The sequence below is a fragment of the Crinia signifera genome, chromosome 9, assembly GCF_055691185.1.
Source record: "Crinia signifera chromosome 9, ASM5569118v1, whole genome shotgun sequence".
In the NCBI taxonomy this organism is placed as follows: domain Eukaryota; kingdom Metazoa; phylum Chordata; class Amphibia; order Anura; family Myobatrachidae; genus Crinia; species Crinia signifera.
This window is the reverse complement of record NC_139225.1, coordinates 28,399,411-28,422,402: the sequence shown is the minus strand read 5'-3', so window position 1 is coordinate 28,422,402 and position 22,992 is coordinate 28,399,411. Positions and strand designations below refer to the sequence as shown.

The window sequence follows — 22,992 nt, the reverse complement described above, 5'->3', positions numbered from 1 at the left end:
GCATCATTTTAGCCCCGCCCCCTCCACGGAGATCCCTGAATTCGCTGGTTTAACAGCATGGAGGCAGGGCTTAATGATGTCACGCTTAAGCCCCGCCCCCCGAGCGGCTACTGAATCTCTCCTCTCCGGGCTTCTCCCGGAGAGGAGAATAAGAAAGTCGGCAACCCTGCATTACAGGTCATTATGATCATAGAAATGTGTGCTGGGCAATTATCACACCTATTTTTACAAATTCACTTGGTTAATAAGATCATCAATAACAATAGTCCAATAAGCTCCTGTGAAACAAAATGTACATACAGTATAGCAAGGATCGTTTTCACAGGGACCATTTATTTCTGCAAGTTACTTATGGATCATAGTTGGAATGTTCAGGAGACACCCTCCCAAATCCTGACCGCTTCCTACATGAAGTGTCTAGGATAGAGGCGTTACAACATGTTTGACAGCAGGTTATGCAGGTTATATCCCCCCCCCCCCAACTCAGCACCGTGGATCGGGCCCCTCCTACAGCCCCCCCCCTTCCGACGCCCATAGCAACAAAATTGGATTCTATCTATTATCTTAGTAAAATCTGATTGTTTGATTTCAGCAACATCCCCACCTTAAATAGAACTCTCACCTTAGTAAATCTACCCCTAGGTCTCTAGTGTAGCTCCTCGGCAGTGCTGTAAGGGAATAGACGAGCTGCCCAGGAGGACCAGAGAGGAGACAGCTCCATTTTTAGTGTAGTACAGGGGTTTTCAAACTTGGTCCTCGGGACCCCACACAGTTCACGTTCTTCAGGTCACCCGGCAAGTGCACAGGTGCCTTCATTACTCATTGACACATTTTAAAAGAGCCACAGATGGAGCTAATTATTTCACTTTTGATTCTGTGAGGAGACCTGCAAAACATGCACTGTGTGGGCTCCTGAGGACCGAGTTTGAGAACCTGTGGTGTGGTAGCTTGAAGCCATGTATAGAGTGTGGAGGGCCTAGATGTGTGAGGGCCCCAGAGGAGGACCTAGATGACCACCCCTGTTGCCCTGCCTGGCACGAACCCACTTATGATGAGAAATAATATAACGGATAGAAAATGGACTCCTCATTGTAACAGTAATAGATAACAATATAATTAAGTTTCATGTCATGCGCCATTAAACCAGCCTTCTAAATTGCTGTATGTTTTGGTCTTGGGTAGACCGGGGTATTTCAAGCAAATCGTGCAAAACCTCTCCCTCCAGTCTGTATATACTTTCACCCCATAGGTTTCCCGCCAGCGGAAGAACTCTTGGTAGCGTTGTGGTGTCATGGACAATAGAAAGTCCGCCAGATGTTTGGGCGATGGAAAATCTGACACATGGATAAACGATTCAGCGGGTATGAACTTCTCATAGTTTTCCCGAGCTGGACCTAGCACCACAGGAACTGTACCAGAAAGAAGGGAGTTTTGCCACAACTTCTCCGTGATGTAGTCTTGGTGGACAGAGTTCTCCAAAGCCAGGTAGAAAAAGTATCGGGACACAGTAGGAATTAAACAGTAAGAACATAACTTTCTCCTGCTACCTTTTCCGTACACATCCACTTTGAGGTACGTGGAAATCTCTTTGAAAAACAAAGCTCTTTCTTGTGAATGATGATAGTTACTAACAACCCAGGCAACAAAATGGGTCTTGGTGAAGTTCCTTAACTTTGTGACCTGCTTTGGTACCAATTGCCCATATGGCATGAAGATGTCAGAGTCTTCTCGATAGGTCAAAGTCCAGTTGAACAAGTTGTTCAATTTTTCAAGACCAAAGGTGTTGGAAGGAGACTCTAGAGTTGCCCAAACCCACATCTGTTCAGGAGGTCTAGACTGAGAGGGCATCTCAAAGCCACTTGTACCAAGCTCCTTGTGGTGAAAGACCACCACATCGCTGAGGCTGTAGCTGTTCCTATCGTCTGTCAGTGTGCAGTTCCTGATGTTGTAGAGCTCAGAGCAGACATCTCCTGAGATGTTCATTGGCTTGTGGAAAGGCCAATTCCAAATCAATATGGTGGTCCCTTTATGGGGGGGATCCATGCTTTCTTCAGAGCCAGTAAACAGTACAAACCTTATATTCCAGAGCAGAGTTATTAGCGCGAAGACAAATGCCATCCGATGACGCAGTCTGCATGCTACAGGCATGGGAACCCACTTGTGATGTCACTAGGAAGATACAAATACATGGAGCTTCTTACAAAGACAACTCTAAACAGTTACGACGAGTCTCTGAGATCCAGCCTGTGAGAAATTGCCTCTCTGGTCTGCATTTATTTATGCAGTTTCCTATTTTTCTTATTGGGGCTTATTCAGGTCCCCGACGTACTGTAGCTGCTTTCATGCTGTAAAGCAGGCATGTCCAACGTTGGCCCTCCAGATGTTGTGAAACTACACATCCCAGCATGCTTTGCCACAGTTTTGCTATTAGAGAATCCTAAAACTATTGCAAAGCATGCTGGGATGTGTAGTTTCAAAACATCTGGAGGGCCAACGTTGGACATGCCTGCTGTAAAGTATTGATGTTTAATGTTGACAATCACCATTCCAGGCCCTAGGAGGCACAACATACTTATTCATTCTGAAGGGGGTCATTATCAATTGATTAAAGCAAACTGTTTTGCAGTACGGCACCATAGAGTACAGGTTGTGTATCCCATAGTAGTAGTAGTAGTACGTTTATTTATAAGGCGCCACAAAGTGTCCGCAGCGCCGTACATAGCAAACAAAAAAAACAAAAAAAAAATTACAAGGTAACGTACAGGGTGAGTAGAAAGATACAGTATAAATAGGGGTATAGCTGGTAGAACTAAAATCAGCATCAGTTCAGAAGTAGGTGTCAAAATAGTCAAGGAGACCGAAGATGAAGTAGAGGAAGGGAAGAACAGGACAGGAGCACAGGTGAGGTAATGAGGTAGGGTGAGTACGTGAGGAAGGAGGGCCCTGCTCATAAGAGTTAACATACTAAAAATAGGTGGGTGGACGAACGAAATACAATAGGATAAGTAGGAACGGAGGGGAACGGAGGCAGGATAGGAGGATCAAAAGAGGTTAGGAGGAGGGATAGGCTAGTCGAAAAAAGTGGGTTTTGAGGGAGCGCTTGAAGGAGGTAAGGGAATCAGATAGCCTGATGGGTGGCGGGAGGTTGTTCCAGTGCAGGGGGGCAGCGCGAGAGAAATCTTGGACACGGGAGTGGGAGGAGGTGATTAGGTGAGAGGTCAGTCGGCGGTCAGCGATGGAGCGAAGAGGACGGGAGGGAGTGTGGATAGAGATCAGTGAAGAGAGGTAGGGAGCGGTGGAGGAGGAGAGAGCCTTGTAGGTGGTGGTGAGGAGTTTAAAGAGAACTCGGAAAGGAATGGGGAGCCAGTGAAGAGATAAACAGAGGGGGGAGGCGGAGGTAGAGCGGCGGGAGAGGAAGATGAGCCTAGCAGCAGCGTTAAGAAAGGATTGGAGAGGTGCGAGGCGGGTTAGAGGTAGCCCAGAGAGAAGGATGTTGCAGTAGTCAAGGCGGGAGATGACAAGAGAGTGAATGAGAATTTTGGTCGCGTCAGTGGAGAGGAATGGTCTGATGCGTGAGATGTTGCGTAGGTGAAAGCGGCAAGACTGTGAGAGAGCACGAATGTGGGGGGTGAAAGAGAGGGAGGAGTCAATGATGACACCGAGGCAGCGCGTTTGGTCGGTGGACGTGATCTCGGTTTCACCAATGCTGATGGAGATAGTGGGAGAAGAGGGGAGAAATATCCGAAATGCTTGGGACCAGGAGTCTTATGACGTCCTCGCCCGTCCTTAATTCGGAGGACAGCGTGTAAATTAAAAGTCAGTCCAGGCTGACCTTTCACTACGAACGTCAGAAAAATCATTAGATTAGGTGAGTGACCATTGAAGGGTTTCTCGTTCATGCGGCCTGATGCGAAGGGGTGTGTTAGCGTACCACAAACCTGGGGGACACAGTTTGGAACCACTGGATTAAACAGTCAAAATCAGGAATAGTTCATGATATGGGCACCAGTTATAATGCCATAAAATAATAATAATAATAAGAAGAAGAAGAAGTGATTCTTCATTATAAATACCCACTCCCCTTCCTATAAACAATTAAATTAATGTTCCCCTTTCATCTAATTCATAAATACTATTGCTCTCTTTACTACAGCAGTTAGAGGATAATGACCGTCTAGGCCAGCATGTCCAAACTATGGCCCTTATTCAGATCTGATCGCAGTACAAATTTGCTCTTAAAAAGGGCAAAACCATGTGCACTGCAGGTGGGGCAGATGTAACATGTGCAGAGAGCGTTAGATTTGGGTGGGGTGTGTTGAAACTGAAATCTAAATAGCAGTGTAAAAATAATGCAGCCAGTATTTACCCTGCACAGAAACAAAATAACTCACACAAATCTAACTCTCTGCACATGTTACATCTGCTCCACCTGCAGTGCACATGGTTTTGCCCATTTTGAGAACAAATCTAGGCATTTGTATTATTTTTGTTGTTATTATTATTATTATTAATAATAATATTAATATTAATAATAATAATAATAATATTACTGTATATTGTTGCCCTGGCGAAAAAACTTCCCCCCTCCCCACCGCCATATCCCCTCACATGTGCCCGCAGCAGGAGAAATAATTCAATGGTCGTCGACCATCGATTGATTTCTCCTGGGCTCGCAAATATAAGTCCTTGGAGACGGATTTGTATTTGCGGCCGCCGGGTAGAAGACAGGTCAGAAGACAGGCCGCTGACGTCATGTGATGTCAACTGCCCATCACCGACATACTCGACCCACCCGCATTTGCATAGGAACGTCCAGCGTTTTCATGGGGATGGCCAGGAAACGCTGGGCGTTCCCATGTCCCATTGCTGATGCCGCCTCCATCCCGCCACCCTCCCCGCTGCGAATGTCCCGGCAACAGTGTAAATCACCAAGGCCATTCAAAGTCGGGGTTTGCACATTGCGAATGAATCAGAATTGGCTGCTATATAAAAGGGTCACATAATACAGTGGGAGGAATTTACTAAGATGTGTATTCGACTTCACATGTGATGTTGCTATGGGAAACCAATTAGAATCTACTTTTTATTTATTTAGCACCCTCTAGAACAGTGATTTTCAACCTTTTTACCTTGCGGCACACTAAATAAGATTTTAAAGTTACCAACCATGAGTTCCCCACAGGGCAAAACACATTGGCCCCCATAGGAAACAAAACTATTGGCCCCCCATATGAAAAATAATCACACTGGTCCCCACAGGTAACAAAAATAAAATACATTGGCCCTTTACATGAAAAGAGATCAGTACATAACATTTGAACTGGTGGTGGCTGTAAACTGGTTTGGGCATCTCGAGGCACACTTGAGAACAGCTCAAGCAGGGCCAGCGCCACCACTAGGCAAATCTAGGCATTTGCCAAGGGAGCCGGCCACTGGAGGGCGGCATTTCGCCCCCCCCCCCCCCCCCCCCCCCGTGGGAGTACCTGTCCTGCGGCTGTGTATATAAAGCTTGCGGCGGCAGCGGGGGGTCCCTGCAGTCAAGAAATAACGAGCGCTATCCGCCTGGCTACGCGGAAGCGCTTCTGTTGTGGAAACACTGGCCGCACACTGATTGGCTGAGATTCAGCCAATCAGCGTGCGCCGTGCGGCCAGTGTTTTCACAACAGAAGCGCTTCCGCGTAGCCAGGCGGATAGCGCTCATTATTTCTTGACTGCAGGGTCCCCCCGCTGCCGCAAGCTTTATATACACAGCCGCAGGACAGGTACACCCCCCCCCCCGGCACCGGGGCGCCCCCACCCCGACTCGCCTGGGGCGCTCCGGTGCCTTGCACCGGCCCTGAGCTCAAGGCACACTAGTGCGCCATGACACAGAGATTGAAAAACACTGCTCTAGAAGACAGTAGACAGGATCTGATTGGTTGCCCATATCACCATCACATGTGAAGTAGAATTCCCATATTAGTAAATTTCCCCCAGTGTTTCTTAATCTGGCCCCACAACAGTGCATGTTTTCCAGATCTCCTCAGTATCACAAGTGAAATAGTTAGCTCCACCTGTAGATCTATTAAAACCCATCCATCCACTAGGGTGTGGTAGGAGAATAAAATAGTGTGCCGAGCGCAGCGAGGCACCGTGTCCGAAGCATCGCGAGCGAAGGAGGGGGATAAACATCGCATTTTAGAACTTATTTTGACCAACCAATCAGATTCTGTCTATCATTTTCTTGGACGCAATAGAGAAATGATAGACAGAATCAGGTTGCTATGGGAAACATCACCTCTTCATTTTTAAAAGCTTTAGTAAAATTTACCCTTGCAGGTCTCACTAAATATACTGGTAAGCAGCGTTCTCTGATATTCTACCAGATATGTTTACTATCATGATAATAATTAGCTGATCGGCCCGGTTTCAACTGGTCAAAGGTTTCCAGAGTGTAACAATTTTCCCACTTAGTTGCCAAATTAAAAAAAAATCTCGGTGTAGTGATTGGCTGAAAATAATTGTCACATTTCCCAGACCACCTAGCAGGTCACATGTTCCAAGTCACTGGGCCATTGCGCAGGGAGAGATCGCCAACTGCCACACTGGTAATGCATTCTAATTATAATAATAATAATATCTTCGAACATATTATTTTATGCACAGAAATCTTGATATTTAAAGTACTTAATAATGAAATAGCTGAGTGAAGATTCTATTATGAAAGTGAATGAATAGAATTGTCATCTGCCCCTTCCCCATCACGCTGCATGTTGAAGCAACCTACCACAAGGTGAGCAGCTGCAGGTTCCCTGGTCCCACAAGGCTGACAGTAATACAGATCTGTACTGTAGTCAGTACTGATTGTCAGCAATGTCAGTCCATAGTATGAGTATGATATGCTGTTTCCTCTGTGCTGCGGCTGCTTTCTATGGGGAGCTGTAGGCAGAAGCCTCGTTGGCAGTGCTGCTGCAGGGAGTCCGTGGGCAGCTGAATGCTCTTCTTCTGCTTTTTCGGTCTGCTGTGCCCTCCTCCTTCCTTTCCACGAAACCTCTGCTGCCTGTGTGAGTTGTAGCAGTGGAGTTTTCCGGTGACCCGCTGACTTGCAGGCTGGCATCTGCCCACCGACGCTCATTTTCGGCGCACTTATGTGCAGATAGGTCACTGATCCGTGCCACGTCTGGGTTCCTGGCACCTGTCTGCCACACGGGGAGCAGACGTTTGTGACTGAAATCCTCACATAAAGACGCTTGTTGACTCTTTGAGTGCAGAGTGAATTTGTCAAAATAGGTGTGAAAATTGCCCAGCAAACTTAGGGGGTTATTCTGGTTCACTCTTTCTGGCAAATTCCTTCTTAGATGGACAAAACCATGTGCACTGCAGGGGGGCAGATGTAAAATGTGCAGAGAGAATTAGATTTGGGTGAGTTATTTTGTTTCTGTGCAGGGTAAATACTGGCTGCTTTATTTTTACACTGCAATATAGATCTCAATTTGAAGTAAAACCCCACCCAAATCTAATTCTCTCTGCACAAGTAACATCTGCCCCACCTGCAGTGCACATGGTTTTGTCCATTTGAGAAGGAATTTGCCAGAAGGAGTGAACCAGAATAACCGCCTTAGTTATAATCATAATGTCCTGTAATACCATATATAGGAAATATCATCTTTTTTACACAACATTTTTTTTTATTTGAATTGATATTTATTATTTATTTATTTATTTACAGTTTCTTATATAGCGCAGCAGATTCCGTTGCGCTTTACAATAGTAGACAGTGATAAGACAAACTGGGTAACAACAGACAGACTTGGAGGTAGGAGGGCCCTGCTGCAAGCTTACAATCTATAGGGATATAGGGGGGAAACATAAGGACAGGCATAACAAATGTGAGCGACGTTGATACTTTGCACATCTCTCACATAGATGTTGTTACTCAAAGGGTTAATGTCAGCCTTGCTGAAGATGAACGCAGTGATGATGTCTACGGAGCTGAGCAATTATCATCTGTTGCAATGGCCACCGGCTTCCTGTCCGTCAAATCGTGAGGGGATTGTGATTAGATTATGCGCTGCTGTACTTTTTATTCGCTGTTTGGCCTCGCACAAGCGCAGCTGTTTGATCATCGATAGGATTGCGAATTTGCAAAACAGAGATGACCTCTGAATAACCCCCATACTGTAGTGAACTGTTTGATTAGTTAACAAGTGCAATTAGGCTCTGATTATCATTATGGCACACTGGAGGCACTGATATCACAGGCGAAGAACACTCTCATCAGCGCCCATTGTCAGGCTGTTACATACAACGTGTTATGCCGCCCGCTGAGATTCGAAGCATATAAATCAGTTACTGTTTCTATCACAGCAACTGAAAGTGTCCTCATGTCGTCTAGTACACATTACTTTCAGTACAGAATTATCATTTTGCACTTCCCCACATTGGTTGCAGAATGAGTCCTCATGGTATTACAGTTTGCAGACTTGGCGTGGTACCACCTGGCTTCCCTGCTTAGAAAGGTGGGGATAACCAGAATCAGGCCGATGCAAGGCACCGGAGCGCCCCAGGCGAGTCGGGGTGGGGGCGCCCCGGTACCGGGGGGAGGGGGGGGTGGTACCTGTTGAAAAAACTTGCGTCCCTGCAGTGCTGCTGGACCGGTCAGGGGTGCCCGTGCCGCAGGGGTACCTGCGGCGCCGTCATGTGTATAAAGCTGGCTGCGGCCGGCGGGGTCCCTGTAGTGAATAGAAAATAACTAGCGCTTCCCGCGCCGCCACGCACATAGCGCTAGTTATTTTCTATTCACTACAGGGACCCCGCCGGCCGCAGCCAGCTTTATACACATGACGGCGCCGCAGGTACCCCTGCGGCACGGACACCCCTGACCGGTCCAGCAGCACTACAGGGACGCCGGGGCGCAAGTTTTTTCCACAGTTCGCTGGGGGTGAGGGGCGAACTGCCGTCCTCCAGGTGCCGGCGCCCTAGGCAAATGCCTAGAGCTGCCTAGTGGTGGCGCCGGCCCTGACCAGAATAGTTCAGACCCCAGAATGCCAGACTGGACCAGCTCCCTGCAGCAAACTTTGCCATGCTGGAACTTCATAGTCGCCTCCCCTCCTGCATTCTGCAGGAGATTCCCTGAAATAGGAGCAATCTCCCTCTCTCCCTGAAAAGTCTAGAAATCTCCCTCATCTCTGATAAGCCACCTTATGCCGCTGTTACCTTTTTAGGAAAAAATAAATCAGAGATATATACAATTAAGTGGGATTTACACATGGAATTTATTACATAGGTATCACATTTATTATCACGTATCTTGCGCTGAGAGAGAAGAAACTAAATATAACAGCAAATAATCGCAAAAAAATAATCCAATATTGCAGGCAGCAATGTAATTATCAATACCTGCTACATTTCCCAAAGTGTATAGTTATTAATGTTATCTAGAAATATCTCGCAACAAGCATTTCAGCACATATGTGCCCATATATGGAACTGACCACGCCCCTTGGGTGGAGCATGACACACACCCTTAATGGGGCGCTGTGCAAAATTCTACTGCCAGCTATAATCTCCCTGAAACTAGTTTCCAAAACTAGGCAACTATGTGGATCTTCTAGTGTGCTATCCCATTCATTCCTGTCTGGGGGTGTTGCCTGTGACAGCTGTCCCCAGGGAGGCATGAAGGGGGAGTTTACAGCCTCCCTGCATGGTCTAAACTCTTCTAGTTATCATCCCATCCTGGGGAGGCTGTAATCTCTCATTCCCTGGTGACAGCGGTCACCCACACGGACATCCGGTGATGTCAGCTGCTCGGCCCCCACTCGCGTGCTCTGGCGATTTGCATGGGAACACCCATGAAATGCTGGCCCACCATCCAACCCCCCCAACCTGCAGTCTCTGTTCGCTGTGGCCACACGCAACTGACGCATGCACATGCACAGAACTGTGCATGCGCATTGAAAAGACATCACGCTCGCATGCAAATTTGCATGTGAGCATGAGAACCAGAATAACCCCTAAAGTCGGCAACCCTGGAAGGGGCCTTAGAAGCCGACTTTGTGGGATTCCTCTAAGGGAGCTCCTAGAGCGGTCAGTCGCAGCAAATACCTCATCAAAGCTCCACCCACTTCACTGCAGAAGAGGATGAGATTAGAGAGGATGGTCTACTAACTCCAGGAAGTCACCGAATGTGAGACTGCTAGTGAAAGGTGCAGGGTCTCCCAACAGCACAGAATTGTGGATTATAAGTTTATTTGCAATAGCTCCATTATACATTCAAACTTCTGAGCCTTTGTCATCATTTTGCAAAACATTTTCAGATCAATTTGAAATGCCTTCTACATAACCGTGACAATGGAAACTACAGCTGCAGTCTACTGAGGCCACGCCTTGTTCCTGGGAAGACATATCTACTGCACAGGCGCAGTTCGCCAGGAAAGTGGGAACGGTGCCATTTTCAAGATGATTTCTGTCTGCAGCGCGGGACTCCATGGCAGCCGTGTGCATTTGTGATGCTGTTTGAATCAAAAGTATCCCCATACACATTTCATTTTGAAATGTTTATTTTATTGTGTTGAAGGCAGGACATACTGTATGTTCTTAATGGGGGTCAGTTTAACCCTGTGAGTGCCAAGTGAATTTGTCCAAATAGGTGTGAAAATTGGCAAGCAAACATTTTTATTCATCATAAGGACCGGTAATGTTAACCATACATAGGATTTTTTATTGAATTTATATAACAAATGTGAGCGACGCTGGCATTTTTAGCGGATATTTTGAACATCTCTCACACAGCTGTTGGCACTCAAATGGTTAATATCAAGCAATATTCTTTTCTCCGTCATGTGTTTCACGTGAACAAAATTGCCCCGACAATCTCTCCGTCTCCCTTCCAAGCCCCATCAGATTAGGTTAAATCTTTTTTTCCACTTATCATTCAAACCACCAGTGATTCTGAAAGTTTCATGTGCAGGGACTCGCCCTTCTGAATCATCCACTCAGTATATATTTCCTGTGTTTCTTTTTTTTTTTAGCAGGTGCCAACCTCAAGTGTCACATACAACACACATGTGTCCAATATAGAGATGTGACAAATGTTCAAACCGGTTCCACAATATGCTGACCTTGTTGCAAATTTGAGGAACACAATGAAAAATATCTGAATAATACAATTTGACTCATTCTGGGCGGGATTCTCTAAACTAAAAATGCGGTAAAAACCCCGTTATCGTGGTTTTTACCGCATTTTGGGATGCTGTAAGCATCCCCCGCCGGGTTACCGCGGCGGGGGGCATCGCCAGAAAAATCTGGCGATGCCCCATAGAAGCCAATGGGCTTCTATCGCAACCCTCCGCCGCCCCGCGCCGCCCCCCCGCATTGCCCCTCCCTCCTCACCTGTGTCCGGGCAGCACAGCGCAGTGCTGCCCGTACCTGTGACCTCCTCCCTGCACTGATCCTCTTCCGGGTGCAGGGAGGAGGAGAGCCCGGCGCAGCAGCAGCAGCGCCAGGTGTGTGAGGGAGGGGGGAGCTGCCGGGACCTGTTGGGACCCGGCGACTCTCACCGCAAAGGACAGCTCTTAACGCAAGAGCTGTCCTTTGCCTTAATTATGGCATATGTTACAACATATGCGATAATTAAGTATGCGATGGGCGGCGAAGGGGGGCGGAGATTCTTAGAGAATCTCCCCCCCAGTCTTTGGGTAGGATGTATTTATATACATCGCCGCCCCTCGCCGCCCGGCCGCCGCTATGCCAGTGCATATGTACTAACATATGCGGCTGGCATCATGGTGCGGTGACGGAGGCCCCCGCGATACCTGTACTGTGGTGTGCGAAGGGGGGTCTCCATCACCTCCCAGCCGCCTACTGCTTCCCTTGCGCTGGGACAGGTCAGCGTGGCTGTCCCCGATGCCTCCTCCTCCCCCCTGCAGCCGGAAGGACGTCCGGCTGCCTTGTTAGGGGGAGGAGGGGTTTACCTTCCAGGGTCCAGGAGGACCTGCAGGAAGGTAAGCTGGAGGGAGGGGGAGAGGGGGGTCGGCGAGGGGGAGAGGGGTGGCAGGCGGCGAAAAGAAGCCCATAGGCTTCTATATGGTATCGCCACCCAAAGGTGGCGATACCCTGCCCAGCGGTAATGGTGGGGCCAGGTTTTAGTACATATGAAAATGCGGTAAAATGGGGGTTTTACCGCATTTTCAGCTTATTACATCCCGCACTTTATGTATTATGTAACCGGTATCTGTTTTGAAATTGTCCGGTTGTACAGAGCCATGAAACAGAAGCGGTCTGTAATGATATTCCAGTGAGACGCGTTTCACCGCTGTAGCTGTATTAAGATTCTGATTTATTTTTATGTAAACAGCCTTCAACCTACTCATAGGCAGGTATTCAATGCGGCCAGGGAGGGGGTTTAAACAGCGAGGATTGCAGAAAACCAGCGATCCTCGCTGTTTAACCCCCGCGCCGGCCGCTCGCTCTATTCAATGTTCTGGGGAAATCCTCACCATCACAGGACGGCGACAATTCCCCAAAACAGCGAGACCCACGGCTAATGCAGAAAACTCGCTGTATTTAGCCGCGAGTCTCGCTGGTTATGGAGCCCCCTGGCTCAAAAAATGGAGCGAGGGGAAATTGGCGTATGAGGGGGCTGTGTTGAATACTGACAGGGTGAGTGGTGACAGCAAGCAGGAAGCTCTGCTCGCTGTCACCGCTCGCCCACAGCATTGAATACCTGCCATAGTCTAACACAGTGGTTCTCAAACTTAGTCCTCAGGACCAATGTTCCCTCTAATTTTACGAAGGCTGTGTGCGGCAAAAGATTTTGGCTGTGCAACTTTGGAAGGAAATTAAAATTTGTGTGCGTCACTTATATATAACTGGAAAATGACGTTCAGCATTTGTGTTTACTGTACTTCAAAATTATATTTAACATTTAAACATTCAAAACACAGCGCACAATGTAGTTAATGGGTGAAACACACATTAATTGAGTCCACAACTGAAAAAAGGGACCACTGCTGCTTTGTGCGCTCTGTTGTAATGTCTGTGCGCATGCTCGTCAAGCTTAGAGGGAACACTGCTCAGGACCCCACCGGGTACACGTTTTCCAGGTCACCCGACAGGTGCACTCATTTCACTTGATTCTGTGAGGAAACCTGCAAAACATGCACTGTCTGGGGTCCTAAGGACCGACTTTGAGAACCTGCGGTCTAACATATAATAACTAAACTGCATATTGTGATTCAAATCGCTAATCTCATGAATAAATATTAATGAGAACTGATTGTTTTGCCTTTTGTGGTTATTAATTTCGTCAAGCAATTTCTCACAGATATTTACAAGGGGTGAGATGGACAGAAGTTCAGCGAGTGTGCAGGATGCTGACCGAACTCGGATGTTGTTTTAAAGGTACAGTGATTAATAAGACTTGGTTTTGCCTTGTAAATCAGCGGTTCCCAACCTTTTTTCTCTATCGAACCCCTTGATTAAGATTTTCATTTATGAATACCCCCCTCTGTTCAATTGGAGATATCCACAGTACTGACGAGTGGAATGGATTTGAGCGGTATGCGTGTCCTTATATTAAGGAGTAGCGGAGGAGCAGTGTGCGGTCAGGAATCTGGTCCCTCTGTGTCTCCCAGGGACACGTACCCCAGGTTGGGAGCCACTGTAAATGATTGCCCCTTTAAATAAATCCAGAATTTGGCAGGCTGTAAATATTGATAAATATGTTACTTATATCCCATTCACATCTCAGTAATAACCCGGGTTATTGCCGGCGGTATGACAGCACCAAAGTGAAAAACCCGGGTCGTCCAACCCGGCAATTGGACCGGGGTTATAAGAAGGGTAAACCTGATTAACTCTGTGTATAATGGACAACCTGCAGAGGTGTAACCCTGCGAGGCAATGGAGTCACCTGTCACCGGGCTCCTGCTCCCAAGGGGGCACCTCTTAGCAGTACTATAAATGTCACAGCCTCTTTATTTTAAACATAATATACATAACATATATACATACATACACACATGTGAGTGTGTATGTGTGTGTGTGGGGGGGGGGGGCGGCACCAATGTATATCTTGCCTCTGGGAGTCTGGGCAACTTGGACGAACTTACGCCACTGACAACCTGGGTTTAGTGTGAAAGGGTCCGATCCGGCATTGAGATGTGAAAGTGGTATTAGTAATTTAATGTAGAATTATATTGGTCTTAAAGAACAGAGGAATAATAATATATACTTCATATAAGACTTCACACTAATACAGGGTTGCCGACTTTCAAATGCTCCTCTCCGGGAGAAGGACTTTCATTACCCGTTTGGGGGGCGGGGCTTGACTGTGACGTCATTAAGCCCAGCCCCATTACAGGAAATAGTCTAAATCACTGATCTCCATGGAGGGGGCGGGGCTAAAAGACACGAGTGTGTCATTTTAGCTCCGCCCCCTCCTCTGAGACCCGCGGATTGCGGCATTTAAATGCCGCGATCGGGGGGTTCAGTGGGGGTCCCGATTTTCGGGAGACTCCCGGTAATTCCGGGAGGGTCGGCAACCCTGCACTAATAAGATCATTATAGCTTCCTCCTCTGTGCTGTATGCAGCACCCGCACACCTTACTAAATTCTTTCCATCCCAAGGAGCAGATGTATGAGGCAGTGATAAGAGTGGAGCGGTGGCAATGGCATCGGTTGCTGCAAACATTATTATATTATGTACTTGATAAATGTCACTTCACCACTCACTCTTATCTCTGCTTCCTACACCTATCTGTATTTCTTCATCATTGCTTTAGTGATTTCGGAGGAAGTTCTGTTCTGCATAAATCTGTCACAATCTGTCCATGCATCTATCTCCTGCGTTCTGCACAACGGCTGTGCGCCTGGCTCTGCTTGTTATACCAATGTACATAGGGGTTATTCAGCCTGGTTCACTATGCTGCGTGTAGGCCTTGTGAGCAAGTAAACCCCACCTGTCACCCGGATGAATTCAAATCTCTTTGCTGACATGCGAGGGCCTACGGAGCTATTGTTCACAGCCCCCCCCCCGCGGGGCCTACGGAGCTATTGTTACACCACTGCTGTTGACCTTAGCCATGTTGACCTATTTTATGTGTCGAATTAAGCCCTGTCGACCTGTAGTGGTTGACCTTCATAGGGCATAATGGTTAGCATTGCTGCCTCACAGTATTGTTTGATTACAGGGTTTAATTCCCACCATGGCCCTAACTGTGCGGAGTTTGTACGTTCTCCACGTGCTTGCGTTGGTTTCCTCCAGGTACTCCGGTTTCCTGACACATTCCAACAATATACTGGTTGGTTAATGGTGAAAAGAAATGATGAAATAAGAATATGGGCGCTAAATGAAAGAATGAAGGAGGGGAAAAAATAGAGGCTAGTACTTCCCTGTAATTTCCAATTCCTCCAAATGTGATGTTTTCAATGGGTTTTTCTTGTTGAGAGATATGAAATGACAAGAAAAACAGGGCGGTGCCCCTCGTGTAATCCCGTTTAACCACTTTAGTACAATTCAAACAGGATAAGCATTATGATGTAATCCAATGATATTCACTCGGGGTATTACCCCTTATGGAAACACTCACAACAATAAGCTAATATATTCGCCAAATCAAATTCTGATCTCCAGGTCATGCGATGCAATCAGATGATGGAAGACGGGGGGTGCCCCCTAAACCATATACTTACGTAGTGATGGTTTTCAGCGCGCATGGAACAGTTCCTTTTGATTCCACGAATTCCGCACCCGGATGGGATGGATAAAAAGAATTTCTGGATCCTTTTTGTATAAAAACAGGTATCCTTTATTGGTGCAATACAACAATAAAATAACAAATATGGGGCTACTGTACTGTGAGGGGCCGGTCGGCTGGACAGATCGATATAATAAGAATGTGTGGAACAAGTTTACCGGGGCCCCTTCTCCTTGTCCACGTTCTGTCCAAATCCTTTCCGCTCCTCCAGCTGTGTGCCTCCAAAAAAAAAGGGGTGTATGCAAAGGGAACTCCACCAACGCGTTTCGAACCGTCAATGGTTCTTTTTCAAGGTGTAGTTCTTCCCTTTGCATTCTCGATATATAAGGTGTCCTAGTGATTGGTCCAGATGTAACTCATTTTCTTAATTGGCCCGCTGTGTAACTTAGACTCTTCCATAGGTGGTATATTGAAGGTTATTCTCTATACAGGTTTCCGTGCGCCACCACCTGCTTTCTCGCGTAACGTCACTTCCGGCAACAACATCCGGTCACCGCATCACTTGCTTTGAGTCACGTCCTTCTCCCTCGCGTAACGTCACATCCGGCAACAACTATCGGTCGCCGCGTCACTTGCATAGTCCTCCCGGTGTTTGGCTTCCATTCACAATAACGTAACGTCACTTCCGGTCTCTGATTGTGGCTCGTAGCTGTCATTTCATTTCCGTATTTGCGTTCCAGATTTGCGTTCCACATGATTTCTTCCCATGTTCTTTTTAAGTTTAACAAATAATATGTTGTGCAGGTAGTTTTCCTCTTGTTACGTGGGACCTACATGATATTGAAAATTCTTTAGCAGCATATATTTGGCAGAATGGGAATATATCCTATTCAAATATATTAAATAAATATATAATAAATATAGCAGCATTTGGTGTAAGTGGCGTGTGGTTTTTAGCAGCATATATTAACTGAATACATGTGGTATTAGGAAAGATGAGATGGTTGGTTAATGGGCTCCCAACAAAATGAACCCTAGAATGTCTGCGTGTGTACATGTGGTAGGGAATATAGATTGTAAGCTCCACTGGGGCAGGGACTGATGTGAATGTTCAACTATTCTCTGTACAGCGCTGCGGAATATGTGTGTGCTATATAAATAACTGGTAATAAATAAATAATAGTGACAACCCTATGACCCATAACTGTCTGTAGAACAGCACCAAAATCATTCTTCAGTGAAAAAACATTACCAGTGTTGTTCTGTATTCTTAGAAGCGACGGCCCTATCATTCCGCCCGGGTTCATTCCGATGGGAATTGGAAAAAAACCTACGTCTGGTGAAATATGGGTCATGTTGGATGATCTGAACTTCATTAATATTTAAACTGCTATTACTTTATATACTGGTATCTGCCACTGCACATCGCTGCTGGCTGACCTGCAGTGATATGATCATGCATTTTATTAAAGCGTATTGTACAGTTATAAGATCGGCATAATTCACTTGGAGGGTAGGTGCGTACGCTTGGGGGGGGGGGGTTCATGATCCTGGGTCACACTGATCTCTATTCATGAATGCAAATGGCGAATTATTGCATACGAACGCAACATGGAATGATCTGTTCTTCTAGGGCAGTTATGTCCAAAGTCCGGCCCGGGGGCCAATTGCGGCCCATGCTGTCATTAAAGCGGCCCACAGCCTCCAGCCAGAAGCGGCACTAAAGGTAGGGCCCCGGCGTGCGTGCCTTTACCTTGTCGTCTGCAGCAGTGAGGAGGTGCCAGTGAGATGTGTTTGGTGTCTTTCGGGTGAGTATGCATCCAACCCCTGCAGCTGCATTTGTATATCACCCTACTCCGCCATCACAGTGACAGCAGTGTGTGGGGAGGGGGTGCAGCAAGGGGGAAGTGTAGACACCCAAAGGAGGAGTTACCTTATGGATGCGGTGGGGGTTGTGCTTCCCTGATTTCACGGATCTCAGTCTGGAGTCTTCTCTTGATACAGGAATGGATACAGAACACTCGACTACTGGGTTAGGTTGACCTTTTATTTCAGAATCTGTCCCTGAGGACGTCAACCTCTTTCATTGAATAATTTAACAGTATTAAAACAACAAGTGAACAAAGTGAAATAGTGTAGACAACATGAAGGAAATGTTTTACCATACTATTAGATAATGCATAGAAGGAAACGTTTTACCATAACACTAGACAATGCATAGAAGGAAACGTTTTACCATAATACTAGACCATGCATAGAAGGAAACGTTTTACCATAATACTAGACCATACTCATTACTCATGAAATCAATCAGTGCTTCTGACATCTATTCACCATAGACTCTTGGCATGCACATAACCTAAGGTTACCGGTAACCATGACCATTAACTAAAGTCCCGGACTGCAGGTCCTAGTAACCTGACCCGTGCACAGGGATTTCGGTGGGGCCCAAACGATGATCCTATCTGAAGATGGGCCAGGGGAAAACAATAGAAGAAGGGCTCTTGGTTTGCTGTGAGTGGGGTCGCTTTACTAGGGCGTGGGTGACTCCCACTTGGAGTCCTGGAAGGATTAGCTCAGTCTCAGCTGTTGGTAAGGAGGCCTTTGGGCCCTTATAGTTACCCTGTTTCCTTACCGGCAAGGGGAATGTGAGAGGGGCCTTGGTGGCCAGGCTGTTACTGCCTTTTCTATTCCTAGCAGTGTTCAGGACTAAATATAATAATACGAGTAATACAAAACAATGAAAACTGCAAAAACAATGATTTGCTGCCTAAAAGATACCACTGCATATGTCTGCCCTCTGCTGGTATATTCTGAGTACTGCCACTGGACAGCTTCCATTTACACAGGGTCTAATTCAGACCTGCTCGCTAGGCTGTGTATATATTCGCAGAATAGCGAGCAGGTTAACGCCCCGCCTACAGGCTGACATATCCGCACGCATGCGCCCCCACAGAGGAGAATCATTTCATGGTTACTCAACATCAAATACATTTTACTCTGTTTGCAAAAAAAAGTAAGCCTGGACTTTTTTTTCAGTTGAACTTTGAACTTTTTGTATAAATTGGGGGCAGGCACTGATGTCATATGACATCATCCGCCCACCCCGTGCAGGCACGTCTGCATTTGCTGGGGTCCGGAACTGACACGTGTCCTGTGTAAAGCATCTGGATTTTCCTTTATTGCTCAAATCTCATCGATATCACATAGAAATAATACACACCTCAGTTTCTTTCAATAGAGAAAACGCCATCCAGATTCATCCAGTAATTTTTGCGTTATGCCGGAAAGAGCAGACAAAAGTTTTTTTTTTTTGTTTTTTTTGGTACTTGTTTCCTAGCACGGCCACAAGCGCATTGATCTTGTGCCCTTAATAGTGGTATGCGATGGCCCCTGACGCGATGGACCCGATTTCCCATTGAAATGCATTGAAAAGTTAAAAAATCGCGTCGGTCGCGTCGCATGCGGCTAAATAAGCATTAAATGGTCCCGACGCGATGCCCCCGATTTCCCATAGGGAACAATGTTAAATGGCTCAATTTACCCAAATCAACAGGGAACAATGTTAAATGGTCCAGAAACCCCCCAAAACACCCCTGAACAGTGAAATGGCCCCCCAAAATTAGTTAACGCCACCCCACGATCAACGTGAACCCGAAGCGTGGCGAGCGCAGCGAGCCCGCGAGGGGCGGCGGTACGCGTCCTCCGACCTTTTCATACCCCCACTATCCACGTCGGCGTGGAGTTGAGAATAGAATAGTGTGGCGAGCGCAGCGAGCCACCGTTCCCGAAGCGTGGCGAGCGCAGCGAGCCCCACGAGGGGACGCGGATACCTTCACAGGTAAACGCGTCCCCTCGCGGGCTTCACAGGTGTCCGCGTCGCCACGGACACCTGTGAAGCCCGCGAGGGGACGCGTATAACTGTGAAGGTATCCGCGTCCGCTCGCCTCGCTGCGCTCGCCACACTATTCTATTCTCAACTCCACGCCGACGTGGATAGTGGGGGTATGAAAAGGTCGGAGGACGCGTACCGCCGCCCCTCGCGGGCTCGCTGCGCTCGCCACGCTTCGGGTTCACGTTGATCGTGGGGTGGCGTTAACTCATTTTGGGGGGCCATTTCACTGTTCTGGGGTGTTTTTGGGGGTTTCTGGACCATTTAACATTGTTCCCTGTTCATTTGGGTAAATTGAGGCATTTAACATTGTTCCCTATGGGAAATCGCGGGCATCGCGTTGAGACCATCGCATGCGATTTTTTAGCACGCATGCGATGCGATCGATTTGATTTTTTTACCTGCGATGCCCCCGATTAGAATCGGTGTGGCCGTGCTAGGAAACAAGTACCTTTTTTTTTATATTTTATTAACAGTCCATTTCTATGTACAGACAAAGGGCCATATGCACTAAGCTTCAAAAGTGATAAAATGAAAAGTGTTAAACAGCCAGCCAATCAGCTCCTACCTGCCATGTCACAGACTATGGGGGAGATTCTCTAAAAATCTCCGCCCCCCATCGCAATTATAATTATCGCATATGTTCTAACATATGCGATAATTATAGCAAAGGACAGCTCTAGCGTTAAGAGCTGTCCTTTGCGGTGTCCCCCCTCCCTCCTTTGCTGTCCCCCCTCCCTCCCACACCCGGCGCTGCTTCTGCTGCGCCAGGCTCTCCTCCTTCCTGCACCCGGAAGAGGATCAGTGCAGGGAGGAGGTCACAGGTCCGGGCAGCACAGCTCTGTGCTGCCCGGACACAGGTGAGGGGGGAGGGGGCCATGCGGGGCGGCGGGTGTCCGTGCGGGGCGGCGGTGGGTTTGCGTTAGAAGTCCATTGTCATCTATGGGGCATCGCCAGATTTTTCTGGCGATGCCCCCCGCCGCGGTAACCCGCAGTAAACCCGAAATGCGGTAAAAACCCTGATAATGGGGTTTTTACCGCATTTTCACCTTACAGAATCTCCCCCTGTGTTTGAAAAATGACAGGCAGGAGCTGATTGGCTGGTTGTTTATCACTCTCCTTTATATCACTTTTGACGCTAAGCACTAAGCATCTGGCCCACAGTTTTATAACCTTTAAAATGTAACAGTGATTATTGGATGGGATTTTCTGTCATATCCAATCAAATTGTCAGTCATCTCTGACCAAAAGTGATATGAGAGAGACAAATTTATTGCGCTGCAGTGATGTCACTAGCTATTATTAGCCTGATGGGCTACATCAAAATGGCCACCAGCATAGTGCTTCAGTCACTGGTTTTATTGAAACGAATGGTCGCAGGTTCATACTTATCGGTCCAGTCAACAAAATGGGCACCATAGTGCCACAGGGGAGTCACTATCTTCTAATAGGTTGACTGAATTTCCATGAGCCCCACAAAAATGGCTGCCAGCTCAGAGGTTTACAGTTAAAGGTCTAATATTTACCCAATCTGGTGTTCTGCTGGGTGTGAGGTTGAGTGCATAGCGAGGCATTTACCATGACCTTCTTATGTATGAATCTCCATGCTACATTGCATCTGTAACTTCGATATATTATCTGCAAACAAAGAACAACGTGGAATACATTACCCCGGCAACCAAATCATCTCTCCGCTGCCTGCACAGCATCATCACTGCGGAAAATACGGTGTCATCATCACGGTTTATGTCTGCAGCTGCTTGCAAGTGACAGATATCAGTAGTCGCAGCCACTTCCCCTGGTTCTTGCCGTTTAAAATTTCAAATGACTCCATACGGATCTATTATAAGACAGTTGTAATGTCATTATCCCTGGGAGAATGGGATCTTTTTTGAATTATAACAAACAAAAAAAAAAGAAAGAAAAACAAAATAAATAAATGTTCTTGCAAAGCGAATCTTCGCATTGCTGGGTCTGGGTCAACAGTGACTAGGTTGACAGTCAATTTGCGGGCCCCCTCCCGCGATTCACAGAACCCCACAGCACCTCTGGCGCCCCCTCCCGCGATTCGCGACCCCCCCGTGACACACCCCCCCGCAATTCACACACCCCTCCCACGATTCACGGCACCCCCCCTTCCGCGATTCGTGGCCTGCACGACCCCCCCCCTCCCGCTATTCATGACCCCCCGCGCTCCCTACCGCTATTCGCGGACCCCCGCGCCCCCCCTCCCTTCATTCATGGCACCACGCGCGCCCCTCCCGCGATTCATGGACCCCCACAACCCCCGTGAGAATGGGGGTTGATCTGTCTCTATGTTATATTTGGAGTAATTGTATTAATGTTTGTCAGGGGGACCGTCACTTGCATTAGGAGAGTAAGTTATTCGGTACTTGTGTACTAGCACGGCGCCCACGATATTTGGTCGCATAACTTTTAATCGCATTGCATGGCATACACCCAATGCACTGCGATGCGATGGGATTTAAAATTGTATAAGCCCCCTATACGATGTTAAATTGTATAAGCACCCTAATGGGGGCTTACAATGTTAAATGCACCCCCACTCCACCCCCACTATGAACGTGAACCCGAAGCGTGGCGAGCGCAGCGAGCCCGCGAGGAGCGGCGGTACGCATCCTCCGACCTTTTCATACCCCCACTATCCACGTTGGCGTGGAGTTGATTTAATATAGTGTGGCGAGCGCAGCGAGCCACCGAGCCCGAAGCACGGCGAGCCCCGCGTGGGGACACGTAATACCTGTGAAGTACCTGCGCCGCTCGCCACGCTTCGGGTTCACGTTCATAGTGGGGGTGGCGTGGGGGTGCATTTAACATTGTAAGCCCCCATTAGGGGGTTTATACAATTTAACATTGCATCCCATCACATTGTATGGCATTGTATGCCATATACAATGGTATACAATTTTATATTGTATACCATCAGTTGCCAATCGCGTCACATCGCATACTATCGCATGCCTTATGGTCTGCGATGCGATGGGCGCCGTGATAGTACACAAGTACCAGTTATTCTCCTGGATCCTACCAATTTTCCCAATAACGTGCACTTTCTGTGGGCTTCACCAGTGTTGTGCGATGGGATGAGGTACTGCACGTCCCTGGGCTTGACTATACAATTTGGGGCCGATTGCCTCTCACAAAGCGGAAATTTATCAAATATTCTTCTTACATGATGCTTCTTCCGCGGTCATGCTTCTTCTATACAGTAAATGGCTGTCTAAAGCTCTGAGCCTGTCTAAATCTATGCAGACTTGTCCTAACTCCTAACACATCAGTAAACTCCTGATATACTCTGTGCTGCTGGGGGGACCCTGCTCCTCCCACTATATAACTCTCATTCTGTGGCTTCCTGCTGCCTGCATTCCCCTCCTCATGTCATGTTGCTGCCCCTGTCACATG

General features: G+C 47.4%; 1 protein-coding gene across 1 annotated transcript; it reads right to left on the bottom strand.

Annotated features, from left to right (window-relative positions):
- Nucleotides 1-535: 535 nt before the first annotated feature.
- On the bottom strand, nt 536-7,043 carry FUT7 (fucosyltransferase 7). The gene is made up of 2 exons (XM_083158647.1): nt 6,767-7,043; nt 536-2,169 (listed from the first exon to the last, which is right to left on the bottom strand). The coding sequence occupies exon 2, from the start codon at nt 2,146-2,148 to the stop codon at nt 1,129-1,131; it is 1,020 nt and encodes a 339-aa protein (XP_083014773.1). The 5' UTR covers nt 2,149-2,169; nt 6,767-7,043; the 3' UTR covers nt 536-1,128.
- Between the last annotated feature and the right edge of the window lie 15,949 nt (nt 7,044-22,992).